The 15,349-nt window shown below is 34.6% G+C and overlaps 1 protein-coding gene across 1 annotated transcript; it reads left to right on the forward strand.

Moving 5' to 3' along the window:
- Nucleotides 1-1,068: 1,068 nt before the first annotated feature.
- On the forward strand, nt 1,069-14,997 carry LOC133199202 (uncharacterized). Its single transcript, XM_061335048.1, has 9 exons — nt 1,069-1,753; nt 2,886-3,516; nt 3,775-3,824; nt 4,748-4,804; nt 7,855-7,919; nt 8,058-9,521; nt 10,886-11,059; nt 12,143-12,270; nt 14,551-14,997. The coding sequence occupies exons 1-9, from the start codon at nt 1,069-1,071 to the stop codon at nt 14,750-14,752; spliced, it is 3,456 nt and encodes a 1,151-aa protein (XP_061191032.1). The 3' UTR covers nt 14,753-14,997.
- The last annotated feature ends 352 nt before the right edge of the window (nt 14,998-15,349 follow it).

A 15,349-nucleotide genomic window follows, 5' to 3' on the forward strand; every position in this document is an offset into this window, starting at 1 on the left:
CTCCCCTGAAACAAGAAAACCATTGGTTTGAATTTGTGAAATAACTCATAATACCTGTAAAAGAAATTGTTTCACAGGGGGGGGGGGGGTAAGAATATTTTCCGTTTTGCCTTGATTTCTATAGTGAAAATCACAAGTTTTACAAAATTTATGGACTTATCTCTCTTTTTTCCAAAAAAAAAAAAATATGTTTTATGATGAAAATTCACATAAATTTCTATTTAGATATGAAAAAATCATTCAAATATATTAACTTTTTAAATTTAGGCGGCAGAATCTAACTACCGCTTGCTATCATTTGATTTATTCAAGCATGCGTATTAAAGCTATTGATTAATATAACAAAATAGGCAATATCATCTATAAGCAGTGAGCAGTTGGCAGTAAGCAGTTGGCTGTCGTATATGCAATTCTATAAAATATTCACAAATAATATGTTTTATTTTCATAAATACTTTTTAGTAAAAAAATAATAATAAATTGTCTATCTGGCTTTTCTTTACATATTTTATTAGATATTTGTATTATGGATTTATTAACAGTATTTTTTTTAAACTCTAAAGCATCTTAATTTTTCTATGAAAAATTGGAAAAATTCTAAAAATAATTAAGAGCTAATTAATATCAGTCTTTCAATGCTGAAACCATAACTTAACAATAACATGGATGTCTGAAAGATTTATGAAATAAAATTTTGGTATGGATTCCTCCTTTTTAACGTAAGATATTTTACCTTTCGGCATTGTAAACTAGATGCATGCCTGTCTGAATGCGCGATATTTAGTCTACATCGTAAACAATCATCACTTTTATTGTACGACTTAGCTAATAAAATTTGACGGTTACTAGACAGTTCAGGCCCTTGGCAGTTTGGTTCAAGAGATCACTGATTCTCTTTGAATAAATCTGATATACCGAACGTTATTAATATTAGGTATTTTTCAAAAATATTTTTCAAGAAAAGAGTAGGTTGTGGATAACATATTTTGAACGAATAATGAGAAATTTTAACGCTCAATAATTTTCGCGAGGGGACGAATTCACTTGATACCTAGCAGACGAACCAATATGGCAGCGCTACATGGAGAAATAGATATGGTGACTAGCGATCAAGCTCTGCAGGAATTAATTGCAGACAACAGTGTTTATATGTATCCAACTAAACGACGTATCAGAACATCACTTTCAATATTCCGAACCTACCTTCTGGAAAAGAATCTACAACAGAGCGTAGAGAAAACATATTCTTCTGAACAACTGAACAATTTGTTGACAAATTTCTATCTCGAAATGAAGAAACCGGACGGGAAGCATTATGCTGGGACATCCGTAATGTCGATTCGTTACGGTCTACAAAAACATTTTCTGAAGTTAAGAAATGAAGATATAATACGTAATGAAAAATATTCCAGTTGTAATAAAATGTTTAAGGAGGTATTAGTTAAACTAAGGAAGGAGGAGATAGAGTTTCAGAAAGGGAGAATATCGATACACCCCGATGATGTAGCGAAGTTATATAACACAGTGTTCTCGACAGATTCCCCAAAAGGGCTCCAGAGAAAGACCATTTTTGAGTTTATTTACTATTTTTGTGACAGAGGACGCGAGCACTTGCGGAGGGTAAGAAAGGAGGATTTTGTGTTCTCCAAAGACGCCTCGGGGAGGGAATATGTGACCGTTAAAGGGAGATACTCTAAAAAGGAAAGTCGAGAAAAATTGGACACAGAACCAGCCAGAATGTATGACCACCCTGGTAGGTGAAGTTTAACACTGTGATTCATTATAGATCCTCCCCATTACAACTAAGGGTTGTCACAAAGAATTGAAATAGCAGCGAACAGTAAAAAAAAAATTGGGTTCCTCCCTTTACAGAGGGTTGAGGGGTAATACCATGACATCCAGAATCTAAATGTATGACCACCCAGGTAGGTGAAGGTTTAACACTAATCTCCCGTGCAAATTTGTCGTTCATTAATCTTGAAGGTCTTAATTTTTCCCATCTTTCTGGTACACTATACATGCTATAGGTCACTAAAATTGGAAAAATTTAGGACATTTTAGGGAAAATTTGGTAAAGTATGTAGGACTTCTAAAAACAATGAGACTCCAAAGTCAATCATTGTAGCCAAAGTCCAAAGTCTTGTCACACTAAGATCCAGTGGTTCACATGCAGTGAAAAAAATCTTGAAATGACACACTAAAGCCCTAGAAAGCTTACCGTGTTGCAAGACGAAATTAATTCATCAGACTGATGTATCGGTCTTCAGTGTTAAAAGGGTTAAAGCATCAATTTATTTCATCCATTCCACACCAAAGTCTAGTGATCTTAAATGAATACAGGGAAAATTTAAAATTGTTTTCTATTCATATTGTAATTCACAGTTGTATTCACTCACCCTAATTTTTCCTTGTGATGGATGCTAGACTTACCTTACCAAGTCAGATAGGTGAAAGATTAGCCTAACTGTCAACTAAGAGTTAAATATGCAAGAACTAATTTAAAGTTTTTGAATTATGGTGCAAAACTAACCCTTTTCAGTCAAATATTGTGCAAAATATAACTTTTAAATTAATCTTTATAAATTAATAGTGTGACAGAAACCAAAAGTACGGTATATAAAAATAACGCCTTTATTGTCTCAGGTTGTTGCAGAACTTTACAGGGAGTAAGCCTAATAGATCGTATGATGAGCAAGAGTATAGCAAAAAGTGTGAGGAATGTATATTACTTATTAGTAATGTCCAATTTAGCTGTAAACTTAACTGAAACCTTCAGGAAAAAAAAATATCATTGTGGCATTCATGACTAAGAAGCATATATATTATTTAAAGAAATTCGAAAAGTTTGGATTGTATTTTAATTTTTTTTTTGTTTTTTTTTTCAGGTAATCCCATGTGTCCAGTGACATCTTTTAAGAAATATTTGACGAAACTAAACCCAATCAACCCCTACTTTTGGCAGCGACCGAGGAAATTATACGACCCATCTGACACAATATGGTACGAAAATTCACCACTGGGAAAAAATACATTGTCCTCACTCATGATAAATTTGAGTGTAGAAGCCAAACTTAGTAAAAAATACAGCAACAGCAGTATTAGGGCCACCAATATAACAATACTAGACAGCCAGTCAGAAGAGGCCACTAATGTGATATCAGCAAGCAATGGCTGTCAACCTGACCAATCAGTTAAAGAAAACAGTTCCGTATTAACAGACAACAAGAAATGTGAGGTAGCAGAAATTCCATATAAAAACCTTCCTCCAAAAACTGTCAGTAACGATGCAGCTGCTCCGTCTGATCTGAGTCACCAAGACTCTTGTGTGGACTGTGATAATGAGACAGGTACCCCTAACATGAACGAGTATAGAAATATTTTGATTGGAGAAGCAGCCATTGCCTGGAAGCAGCTGATTGGACGATGTGACTGGCTTAATGACAGTGAGTTAGCCAATCATCTGATTCAGGTGCATGAGGTCTATTGTAGGAGCAGGGGCATTTGTCCTCTAGAAAGGTATGTAGATTAATGCTCAACAATCACGCAAATAGTGCTACAGGCTTAAATAAGTTGTTTCTATTTTACTTACCAGTGATGTAAAAAAAGAAAATTTACCATTACAATGAAATGTTGACAGACTTTTTCATTCCAAAAAATTTTTTAAAGATAATGTTCACCTTTTTAACACTGTGTCACTTTATTAAATGAAATAACAATAATCCCCCTTTATTCAATGCCTACATCAGATAAACTGTGTATTCTGTATACTTGTAGAACACATGATGTACAGATGTCTGATCCTGTCTACAGAAAAAGTATAGTGGGTAAGTCATTAATGATCATTTTCTGATTAGGTAAACTTTCTGGGCTATTCATTAATAAACCCCTGTTTCTGAGCAGGGTTTGACACTAAGGCACGTCCGACCGACCCTGTCTAGTAAACGAGTGGTCCGGTCGTGTAAAATGTTCGTGAACTAGACCGACTGGTCGCGTGTATGAAATAAATGATAACACTCATTTCAGTCTTTCAAATAAATATTTCTAAAAAGTTTTTTTTTTATTTTTTTTTTTTTTTAATTCTTATTTATCTGATAGTAAACATCACCCATCACTCTGTAAAAGAAAACTTCCCCGCATGACACAATCGCTATTTTTAGCCTGGCTGTAATAGACAAGTTGCGATGGGAACTAGCTTCGTTCAGTATTTAAAATTAGTATGAAATTATTGAATAGTATATTCTTTAATTCACAATGAATTTATATTTAGGGTAATTATTTTTATACTAAGTTCATTGATTGTTACTTAATTTAGTCTTAAAATATTTGTATGTTACGCTTAACCCGACTTGCTAGCGACCTATGGAAGAGTCTGTCAAAATATATCTTAACAGGTGCGAGAGATGTTATCTTTATCGAAGTATGGTTTCGAAACTTTTTTCCCATTATAATTAGCAGTTTATAAAAAGTCAATTTTCAAGTTTGGTCAGGGCTAGTGATTTTATGGTCAGGGTTAGTAAAAATTATTGGAAGTAGCCCGACTGGTCTAGTACTCATAAAAGTTAATGTCAAACCCTGCTGAGACTATCTTTCATGTTTGAAATCAAAGATAAATGAGCATGAAATGTATTAAAAATATTCCCATTGCCAGTTATTATGCAAGAAAACTGTAGTATACACTAAAGCTGGCAAAATTGTTATCTTTATTCTGTTGTATAAAAGCAATCAGAGAAAGTTTATAACATTTCAGATGTGATTCCACCCATACCCGCGGGAGAAAGGGAGGACATGTCACTGCAGTTAGAGGGTAAGACTGCATTCTAATTCAATTGTTTTGTAAAACACATTTTGAGTGGCTGATGGACTGATGTTTAAGGCAGTTAAATGAATATGAGCGAAGACTTTTGATTGTGACATCGTAATAAAGCCAGTCAAAAACACAATCCTTCATGATATATTTCATCTAGCAAAACGCAACAAAAAAATATGTAAACATCAAATTAAAGGCATTAATTGCATTAGAATGGGAATAACTATCTCTGTGGTCTTAATAGAAAGTGATGAGAGGAGTTAAGTGTTATCAACTGTGGGTTTCTGAAGATGACACTAGGAATGTTCCATATCTTTTGCATGATCGATCGAATCTTTGTTGTTTTTTAGTTCCTTGTGAATTTCACTCATACAAGACATCTTCATATACCTCAAATTTTAATTAATTTGGCTCTTGATCAAGGCCATTGAGCAGTTTAGGTTCTTTATCCTGCTAATGCGTACCTTGACATGGGACTTTTGTTTTTAAGGTCTCATTTGAAAGACTTGTGACATTCACCTCTAGTGCCAGGTGCTTTGAGCATCCTCAGGTAGTGTAGATTCAAGTTTGTTCAAATCAAGACCCCCAGGGGTAGGTAGGCCAACAATGGGGGATCAAATTTTTACAAAGGAAAATGTAGGAAAAAAATCTTTTTAAAAAATTTTGCTTAAGAACAGCAAAGCCATTTATATTTAGTTATATTGATATGAAGGTATCCTCAGGTAGTGTAAAATTCAATCCCCCCTTGGGGCCCCTATGTAAATTTTTCAATACTAAACTGATTTGTGCTTTTTCCCAGCCAATATGTTCAGGTGAGCGATGTGGCCCATGTGCCTCTTGATAGGAATTACTTATTTACATATATATATCAGTTGAAAGAAGATCAGTGAATAAAGACCACATATTGTTTCATTGACTAAAAAAAGGCATTCAGGCCAAAGTTTTTATTTTTTTTGGTTTACGATTTTCTGTCTCAAAAAAATGCATTGGGTGGTCAAAAAATAAAAATAAAAATAATTTTGGATTCAACAATTTCATTATAAAATAACAGCAATGTTTATTTTAATATAAATAATACACGTCAATAGTACTTTTAAGTTTTATTGTCTAGATCACATAACTCCTTTTATTTAATTTTAATTCATTTCTAACTTTAGACTGAATGTCATTTTCATTTACATATAGTTCTGATTTTTGTTTGTCAATCAGTGCTTGGTTCATGATGTTCAACATTTTGTGCTCTTCAGTGATATGTGATGTGTTATAAACCTTGGTATCCCCACAAACTAGAAATAAGGATCCAAATTCAAGTTAAATTTAGATTGAAGAAAAATACAATTGAAGTGTTTAACAATATTAAAAGTAATTGACGTTGAAATAAAGGTTATAATAATTTGATCATGCAGCTATCAAATTTAATGTTCAACCTGCGGCAAAAAAGCCTAATAATTTCTCAATCAAGTCCCTCTTTAAATGTTTGTTATGTACCTGTACAGTAGGCAATGCTCATTATTTATTAGTAATTCAAAGGACTTTAATCTCAATTGAGTATGAAATTTGCAAAGATTTGTATATTGAATTTACTTCAATAAAGTAACAAATGTTTTATACACATTTGAATTTATCCAGTGAAATACCAGTCAACGTTGCTTCAACTATTAAGATGTATCTCTCAACACTAAACTGGCCTAACTATTATCCATGGATTTATCAGCCTATTTTGGGAAACACCATTTTTGGGGAATTGGGAAAAAATTATCGGCTGTTTGATGAAATTGCAATTTTTTTTTAAAATGTTGCTTAAATCATGTACTCAGGGGTAATTCATTTAACATTTCAGCACGAACTCTAATTTGGGCAACCAAATGACAATTAAATATGATCCATCTTATTCGTACAAAATCAATTATGAATAATAGACTAATAAAAGTAAAATGGACTTCAATGAGTATAAAGCATTTATACAACTTGGGTAGTACATGTACATGTGTGTATGAGATTTCAATTTAGATCATTATAGTATCTGTTTCTGGAGATTATAAACCTCCTGCAAAAAAGTATACTAAGTACGCATTTTCTAAAAGTCCTCTTTTAATATGTATTAATGCATTAAAAATATATTTTTCTAACTGAAATAATGCCTAAAGTCCTTACCATTAACTCGCAGATCAAATAAGTAGGTGGAAATAACTTAATAAATCTATATAATTACACAATATCATCATTTTTAGAAAAACAGAGGAAATTCGGATTAAAAGTTGGCGATGTTTTTACAGTGTTTTTAAACATGTGTTATGACTGTAGCTTTGCTAAATGAGTTAAAATTACAGACAATCTGACAATTTTACTTAGTGTTTTCCCAAGATAATTAAAAATAAAAGCATTGTTCACCAATTGAGAAAAAATACTGCCAAATTGGGAAAAACTGAACTCATTTTCAATTGGGAATGGGCCGAACTTCGGCCCCTGAGAAGGCACTGATAAATCCTTATTATCTATAGGTGTATCCGTGTCTGCTAGGTCGATCAGGGTTGGGCATACACTCTCCAATATTACGGTATGAATTTAGCCAATTGAGACATTGCAATTGGAGAAAGGGATCATTTATCCAAGATTTTATTCATTTTCCATGCAGAAAAAGTTCTTTAAGTGTGTGTCATTGCTTTCAGTGAGGAATTACCTTGTTACATGACAGAGCCGCCATTTTTGGTTAGCACATGTGTTTATTTACGGTCACCTAAATGTTTGTAAAGGTCTCATATATTTGTAAGCGCTTATTTGACTAAGATGCATTCTAAAATTTAAAACCCACCAGTTCAGCTGAGAAAAATCCGGAAAAATATGTCGGAAAAAGACATTATTTTTATTTTCATGATTTGTGAAAATTAGGGTCGGCGGAATCGTAAACCAAGTGAAAAAAAAACTTTGGCCTCATTGTTGGCATTGCATTCTTTGGCCAGTTTTTTTTTTTTTTTTTGATATTCATTGACAATCTTGAATGATCTTGTTTTCTTTTGACAGTCTATGACCTTGTTTTCTTTTGACAGTTGATGAAGTAATTGATTCTGTTGATGATGACTCAAGTGGTGACAGTGACCTTGAAAGTGAAGAGGTCAGTGTCAAGATATATTTATAAACCTAGATAGAGGTATATTTTGTAATTTATCTACTTTACGTTAGTAACAAAGCTAAGGGCCATGAATTTTTTTTTAATTAAGAAAATTCTAAGATTATTAATTTATTTCCTCAGGAAATTGAGGGAAAAGAAGAACCATACTCTATGGATAGTATCTCACCAAATCCTGGATATACCCAGCAAGGAGAAGGCAGGGTTTCCACTACAGACAATGAATCACTGAATTCAGGGGGAGATAACCTCTCCCACGTATCCACAGAAGTGAAACAAGAACCTGTTGATAGTTATTCAGTTGCTGAGAATATTACAGTAACAAATATAAATTCCAATTCTTCTGGAGACATAAGTTTACCTCAGTCTGTGACAAATGATCTAGTTATGAGAAGTTCATTCACATCTCCAAATATTTATCAGAGTCCATCAACTCATTTTCAGAATACAGTGGGTAGTGCTGCAGTGATAGGAAATCCAACTGCAAACACAAAGAGAGCTAGTGTTAATGTAGCTAAAACTTCACTACTGACCACATTGAAACACATAGTGATAAGAAAACAGACTACTACCACAGGGGCAAATCAAGTTCAAAGGTCACTACCATTCAGATTAAGTTCTGCACAGGGTGTGAAAAATATAGATCCACCGACTGGCTTATTTAACACAGGACAAGGAGGAAGTACCTTATACATACAAAAGGGAAGCACTCCAAACTCAATTCTTGTACGTCCCCAGAAGTCTGGATTATTCCAACCAGCAACACTTAATCTACTCACTAGATCCGAGATCCAGAGTTCTCCTGCAGCAGATAGATTCAGAGTCTTACCAAATTTAGGTCAACCTGCCCCGGTTTCTAGCCAACCTGTATTAACCTCTCCTAGTACAGCGTTTTCAGTGATTAGAGGAGGACAAGAGACTTTACCTGCCTCAACTGGGACATTGACAAAAAGGGGACAGCAGATTACACCTATATCAAGTGTTTCATTATTAAAAGGAGAGGTTTCACCTGCATCAATTAGTTCATTGTTAAGAGAAAAACCTTCACCTGTGTCAGGTGTTTCATTGTTACAAGGACAGACTACACCTGTGTCAGGTGTTTCATTGTTACAAGGACAGACTATACCTGTGTCAGGTGTTTCTTTGTTAAGAGGACAGACTACACCTGTGTCAGGTGTTTCATTGTTACAAGGACAGACTACACCTGTGTCAGGTGTTTCATTTTTACAAGGACAGACTTCACTTGTGTCACATGTTTCATTGTTACAAGGACAGACTTCACCTGTGTCAGGTGCTTCATTGTTACAAGGACAGACTACACCTGTGTCAGATGTTTCATTGTTACAAGGACAGACTACACCTGTGTCAGGTGTTTCATTGTTACAAGGACAGACTACACCTGCCTCAAATGTTTCATCATTCAAAGGAGCTGAACAAAGTTCACCTGCTTCAGGTGTCTCAGAAGGGCAGCAGGCTTCACCTGTCCCAGGTGTTTTGTTTATTAGGGGAAGAGAGCAGACTTCATTTGGTAAAGTGTCACACAGTGGATTTCAGCAAATGGATAATGGTCAAGAACAAAAAGAAAAGGTATTGATGTGAGGAGAAAAGGTTATGTACTTTTACATAGTTCCAAACTGAGCTGACATTTAATGATTGCCCCTGTAACTTCCAACAAAAAATGCCTACATACATACACTTTTTTAGTTCTGTTCAAAATTTTTCTGTTGTCTGTCATTGTTGTCATTTTAAACTTTTCACAATCTCTTCTTCTCTCTTCTTCTCCAGAACCACTAGCCATTTCAACCAAACTTGGCACAGAGTATCCATGGGTGAAGATGGATTCAAGTTTGTTCAAATGAAGGGTCACTCCCTCTTCCAAAGGGAGATAATTAAGAAAAATTAAAAATTGGATGGGGTCAGTTAAAAATTTTCTTCTCAAGAATCCCTAAGCCAGAAAAGATGAGTGATCAAAGTTTTACATGGGTATAAATAGGAAAAATCTTTAAAAATCTTCTCAAGAACAACAAAGCTATGAATAGTCATATTTATATTGAAGCATTCACAGGTAATGTAGATTCAAGTTTGCTCAAATTCTGACCCCTGGGGGTAGGGTGAGGTCCGTAGGGGCAATCAAAGTTTTACATAGGAGTACCTAGAAAAAAAATCTTAAATTTTTTCCCCAGGAACAGCAGATGCATGATTATTCATATTTATTAAAAAAAAGTCCTTAGATAGAGTTGATTCAAGTTTGTTTAAATCATGACCAAGGGGATAGGGTGAGTCTACAGTGGGTGATCAAATTTTACATAGGAATATATAGGAAAAAGAATCTGCTGTAGAACAAGTTAGAACGGTCATGATTACTCAGGATAGCCTTGTGGCCCATGGGCCTCTTGTTTTTAGTCCCCTACCGGTGAAACCGGAGGGGATTATAGGTTTCCTTTGAGTCTGTCCGTCTGTCTGTCTGTCTGTCCCTCTGTCTGTCTGTCTGTCCGTCTGTCTGTCTGTCCCTCTGTCAGTCTGTCCCACTTGGTTTTCCGCACTTTTTTCTTCAACGCTTGCAGATATTGAGCTGATTTTTGGTATGTGAGTGTAACTTGATAAGTTACAGATCAAGTTTGCATTTCGTTCCGCTTCATTGATTTTTGACGGAATTACGGCCTTTTCAATTTTTAAGGGTTTTCCGCAATTTTCTTCTAAACGCTTGTAGATATTGAGCTGATTTTTGGTATGTGGCTTTACCTTGATTAGTTATAGATCAAGTTTGCATTTCGTCCCACTTCATTAATTTTTGACGGAATCATGGCATTTTCAATTCTTAACGGGAACCAGATTACACTTGCCGGTAGGGGACTAGTATTGCTAATGCAATACTCTCAGAATGCTTGTTCTGTTTAAAAACAAACATATATTTAGGCCTTACTTGAATATACATGTTGACATACTTTCAGAAAGAAGATCTGGCTGATACAAAAAAGTTTTCAGTATACAATAGACCTCTGGGTGCTTACTTGCTGTGGTTCAGAGCCAATAGGAAGGATATCAAAAAACAAAACCCACAACTGAGCTGTACAGACTTGGATAAAAAAGCCAGAGAAATGTGGAAAGACATGGGAGACAAAACAGTAGGTTTATTATGATCAGGCTAAAATATGACCTGTAAAAGAATATGGTCAACAAGTTAAAAGTCAAGATTTTAAAAAAAATCTAGTGGACATTATTCTCCAAAAAATTAGAATTAGACCTTTTGATTAAAGCTACTGTATGCCTGGGACAGAGGTCACCTACAAGTTACCTTCAATCATTACTGTCCTTGAATTCATAAGTCCTATGAATTTACAAGAACACATGGTACTCATTTGATTTTTGGCTCACCTTACGAAGTTTGGTGGAGGGTATCTTATACCTTTGCCATCAGTCCCAGGTTAAAGTTATTTAAGGAGATTTCTTTTCAAAGTACATCTATGCTTTATATTAATCAGCCATGCATGGAAGATGCTTCTAGTATGATTCATTGTACCATTCAAGGTTTCAGATGCTGCAATTTCAGCTAAAGAATATCCAGGTTAATTTTTTGAGCAGGTTTAAGATTTTGGAGTAGGTATCATTTCTGACTAAAAGCTCTGACTTAAAACCCTGTATTGACCAAACTAGCATGGATGATACATCTGAAGATGCACACTACTGGGCTTGCTTCTGATGGTGGATCTGACCTACATTTCTGGTGAGAGACCAGGTTAAAAGTTTTTGGAGCAGGTTCATACTTAAGTAACTATAAGCCCTATGTTAACTAAACTTGCATGGATGATACATCTAAGGATGGACACTACCAAAGCTGCTTCAGATGTGGGATCTGACCTATATTTTCTGGATGAATGACCAGATTAAAGTTTTTGGAGCAGGTTCATTCTAAAGAAACAATTTGCCTACCTGGACCAAACTTGCATGGATGATGCATCAAAGGATGCACACTTCCAGAGTTGCTTTAGATGCTGGATTTGATTTACATTTTCTGCATGAGTGACTAGTAAAGTTTTTAGGTAAGTCCATTCCCAAGTAACTAAGCCCTATTAGACCAAAATTGAATTAATGTTGCATCTAGGGATGCACACTACTAGATTATAAGTTTGGTGTGGGACTTTGCCTTACTATAAGACAACATTCATTGAGGTGAGCTCTGTGTAATCTCTGATTACCTATGATTATAGGAATGGATTGAGAAGGCTGCAGAAGCAAAGAAAGAGTTTGAAAAGGCCATGGAGGAGTACATATCTCAACAGACCGAGTCATCAGAGGATGGAGAGGAGAAATCATCAAAGGATAGGGAATCAAGAAAGTTAGTTAATCTCAGTTAATCCAGACAATCACTAATTACGTCACTCTCAGTTAATCCAGACAATCACTAATTACGTCACTCTCAGTTAATCCAGACAATCACTAATTATGTCACTCTCAGTTAATCCAGACAATCACTAATTACGTCACTCTCAGGTAATCCAGACAATCACTAATTATGTCACTCTCAGTTAATCCAGACAATCACTAATTATGTCACTCTCAGTTAATCCAGACAATCACTAATTACGTCACTCTCAGTTAATCCAGACAATCACTAATTACGTCACTAACGTAAGTCACTCTCAGTTAATCCAGACAATTACTAATTACGTCACTAACGTAAGTCACTCTCAGTTAATCCAGACAATCACTAATTACGTCACTCTCAGTTAATCCAGTTAATCACTAATTACGTCACTCTCAGTTAATCCAGACAATTACTAATTACGTCACTAACGTAAGTCACTCTCAGTTAATCCAGACAATCACTAATTACGTCACTCTCAGTTAATCCAGTTAATCACTAATTACGTCACTCTCAGTTAATCCAGACAATCACTAATTACGTCACTAACGTAAGTCACTCTCAGTTAATCCAGACAATTACTAATTACGTCACTAACGTAAGTCACTCTCAGTTAATCCAGACAATCACTAATTACGTCACTCTCAGTTAATCCAGTTAATCACTAATTACGTCACTCTCAGGTAATCCAGACAATCACTATTTACGTCATTCTCAGTTAATCCAGACAATCACTAATTACGTCACTCTCAGTTAATCCAGACAATCACTAATTACGTCACTCTCAGTTAATCCAGACAATCACTAATTACGTCACTCTCAGTTAATCCAGGCAATCACTAATTACGTCACTCTCAGGTAATCCAGACAATCACTAATTACGTCACTAACATAAGTCACTCTCAGGTAATCAAGGAAATCACTTACATAAGTCACTCTCAGTTAATCAAGAAAGTCTCTCAAGTTAGTCACTCTCAGGTAATCAAGGAAATAACTAATGTAATTCAGTCTCAGTTAATAAAGAAAATCACTAACGGAAGTCACTCTCAGTTAAGCAAGATTATCACTCAAGTAAGTCACTCTCAGCTAATCAAGAAAATCACTAACATAAGTCACTCTCAAATAATCAAGAAAATCACACTCAAGTAAGTCACTTTCAGTTTATCAAGAAAATCACTCAAGTAAGTCACTCTCAGTTAATCAAGAAAATCACTAACATAAGTCACTTTCAGTTAATCAAGAAAATCACTCAAGTAAGATACTTTTAGTTAATCAAGAAAATCACTAACATAAGTTTCTCTCAGTTAATCAAGAAAATCACTAACGGAAGTCACTCTCAGTTAATCAAGAAAATCACTCAAGGAAGTCACTCTCGGTTAATCAAGAAAATCACTAACAAAAGTCACTCTCAGTTAATCAAGAAAATCACTCAAGTAAGTCACTCTCAGTTAATCAAGAAAATCACCAACATAAGCCACTCTCAGGTAATCAAGAAAATCACTTACATAAGTCACTCTCAGTTAATCAAGACAGTCTCTCAAGTTAATCACTCTCAGATAATCAAGAAAATCACTAAGTTTAAACATAAGTCACTCTCAGGTAATCAAGGAAATCACTAACTGAAGTCACTCTCAGGTAATCAAGAAAATGACTCAAGTAAGTCACTCTCAGTTAATCAAGAAAATGACTCAAGTAAGTCCCTCTCAGTTAATCAAGAAAATCACTCAAGTAAGTCACTCCCAGTTAATCAAGAAAATCACTAACGGAAGTCACTTTCAGTTAATCAAGAAAATGACTCAAGTAAGTCACTCTTAGTTAATCAAGAAAATCATTAACATACATCACTCTTAGTTACTGTGAATGATCAGTGAATCATTTTTTATTTGCAAGAACTTTGCTCGCGAATATTTTATTCTCGCATATATTTATAATGTAAAGGATTATATACAATTGAAACCACAGCTTGCAAAAATTTTGTCTTGCTTATTAATAACAAATAGATATCTCGCGTAAATAAGGTGTCATGAAAATATAGTGATCTACTGTAATAAAAAAAAATCACTAAAGAAAGCCACTCTCAATTAATCAAGAAAATCACTAAAATAAGTAACTCTCAGAGAGTCAAGGATATCACTAAATTAAGTAACAAAGATAAATTTTTTTATATCAATATTATATTTTAACAAATCATATAGAGACTGTTCCCATATAGGATTTTTTTTTTTACACAATTTAATTGCACGTACATTGCAGGAAGAGAAAGAGTCCCAAGATGGTCCCCTGTAAATCAGAATCAGAGAGACAGGGAGGGCAGGGAACTAATTATAAAAACAAGGAGTACACTTCCAGATCAGGAGAATCTTCAGGGTCTGATAGTGAAGACAAACCTCGCAAAAAGAAATCCAAGAGGGATAAGGACTCAAAAGAAAACTTTTACAAAATAGAAAGGAAATAAAATGTAGACCGAAGAAAGACCAGTAGAATTATCCATGAGAGAACTTCTACCTGGTTGGGCACCATTAAATTATGGAAGTGAAGGTGGAATGTGAAGGATTAGTCGAATAAACAAAGGGAAACTGTAATCAGCCGGGCAAATCGCTCGTTTGAATAGCTAAATGGTTAATTAGTATTTATTTTGTGTTAATTCTGCAGTATATATATTTTCAATTTTTTTTAACTCTATGTTTTTAATAAATAATAAATGGCACAAGTTTTCAAATCATTTCTCAAACAGTGCATGTAAGTGAATACCTAGCCATTAATAATAAAATTTCATTTGGGCCCCACAAGAATTTGTGGGTGGCATGTAGTAATCACTCTGTCTGTCCATCTAGCTGTCTGTCATTCTGGTAGAGATAATGGGAAAATATATATATATATATACATCTTCCATTTCATCCTTGAGCCCCCAGGGATTAATTATATTGCTTGCTGCAGAAAATTTAGAGCTTAATCTTTCTCTGTCACATATGATCATGAATGAGTTCCTCTGTTTGCAAGTGATTTTTGATATTGAAGGTTTGTATTTAAGGAATTGCATACTTAATTCTGA

Source organism: Saccostrea echinata, unplaced genomic scaffold (genome assembly GCF_033153115.1).
Source record: "Saccostrea echinata isolate AGI-Se365-2 ecotype Australia unplaced genomic scaffold, CSIRO_AGI_Sech_v1 ptg000033l, whole genome shotgun sequence".
Classification (NCBI taxonomy): domain Eukaryota; kingdom Metazoa; phylum Mollusca; class Bivalvia; order Ostreida; family Ostreidae; genus Saccostrea; species Saccostrea echinata.

Coding starts and splice junctions, on each gene's coding strand:
- LOC133199202 (XM_061335048.1), top strand. CDS start 1,069: ATGGCAGCGCTACATGGAGAAATAGATATGGTGACTAGCGATCAAGCT. Junction 3,517..3,774: donor GGCATTTGTCCTCTAGAAAG/GTATGTAGATTA, acceptor GTATACTTGTAG/AACACATGATGTACAGATGT. Junction 7,920..8,057: donor GTGACCTTGAAAGTGAAGAG/GTCAGTGTCAAG, acceptor TTATTTCCTCAG/GAAATTGAGGGAAAAGAAGA.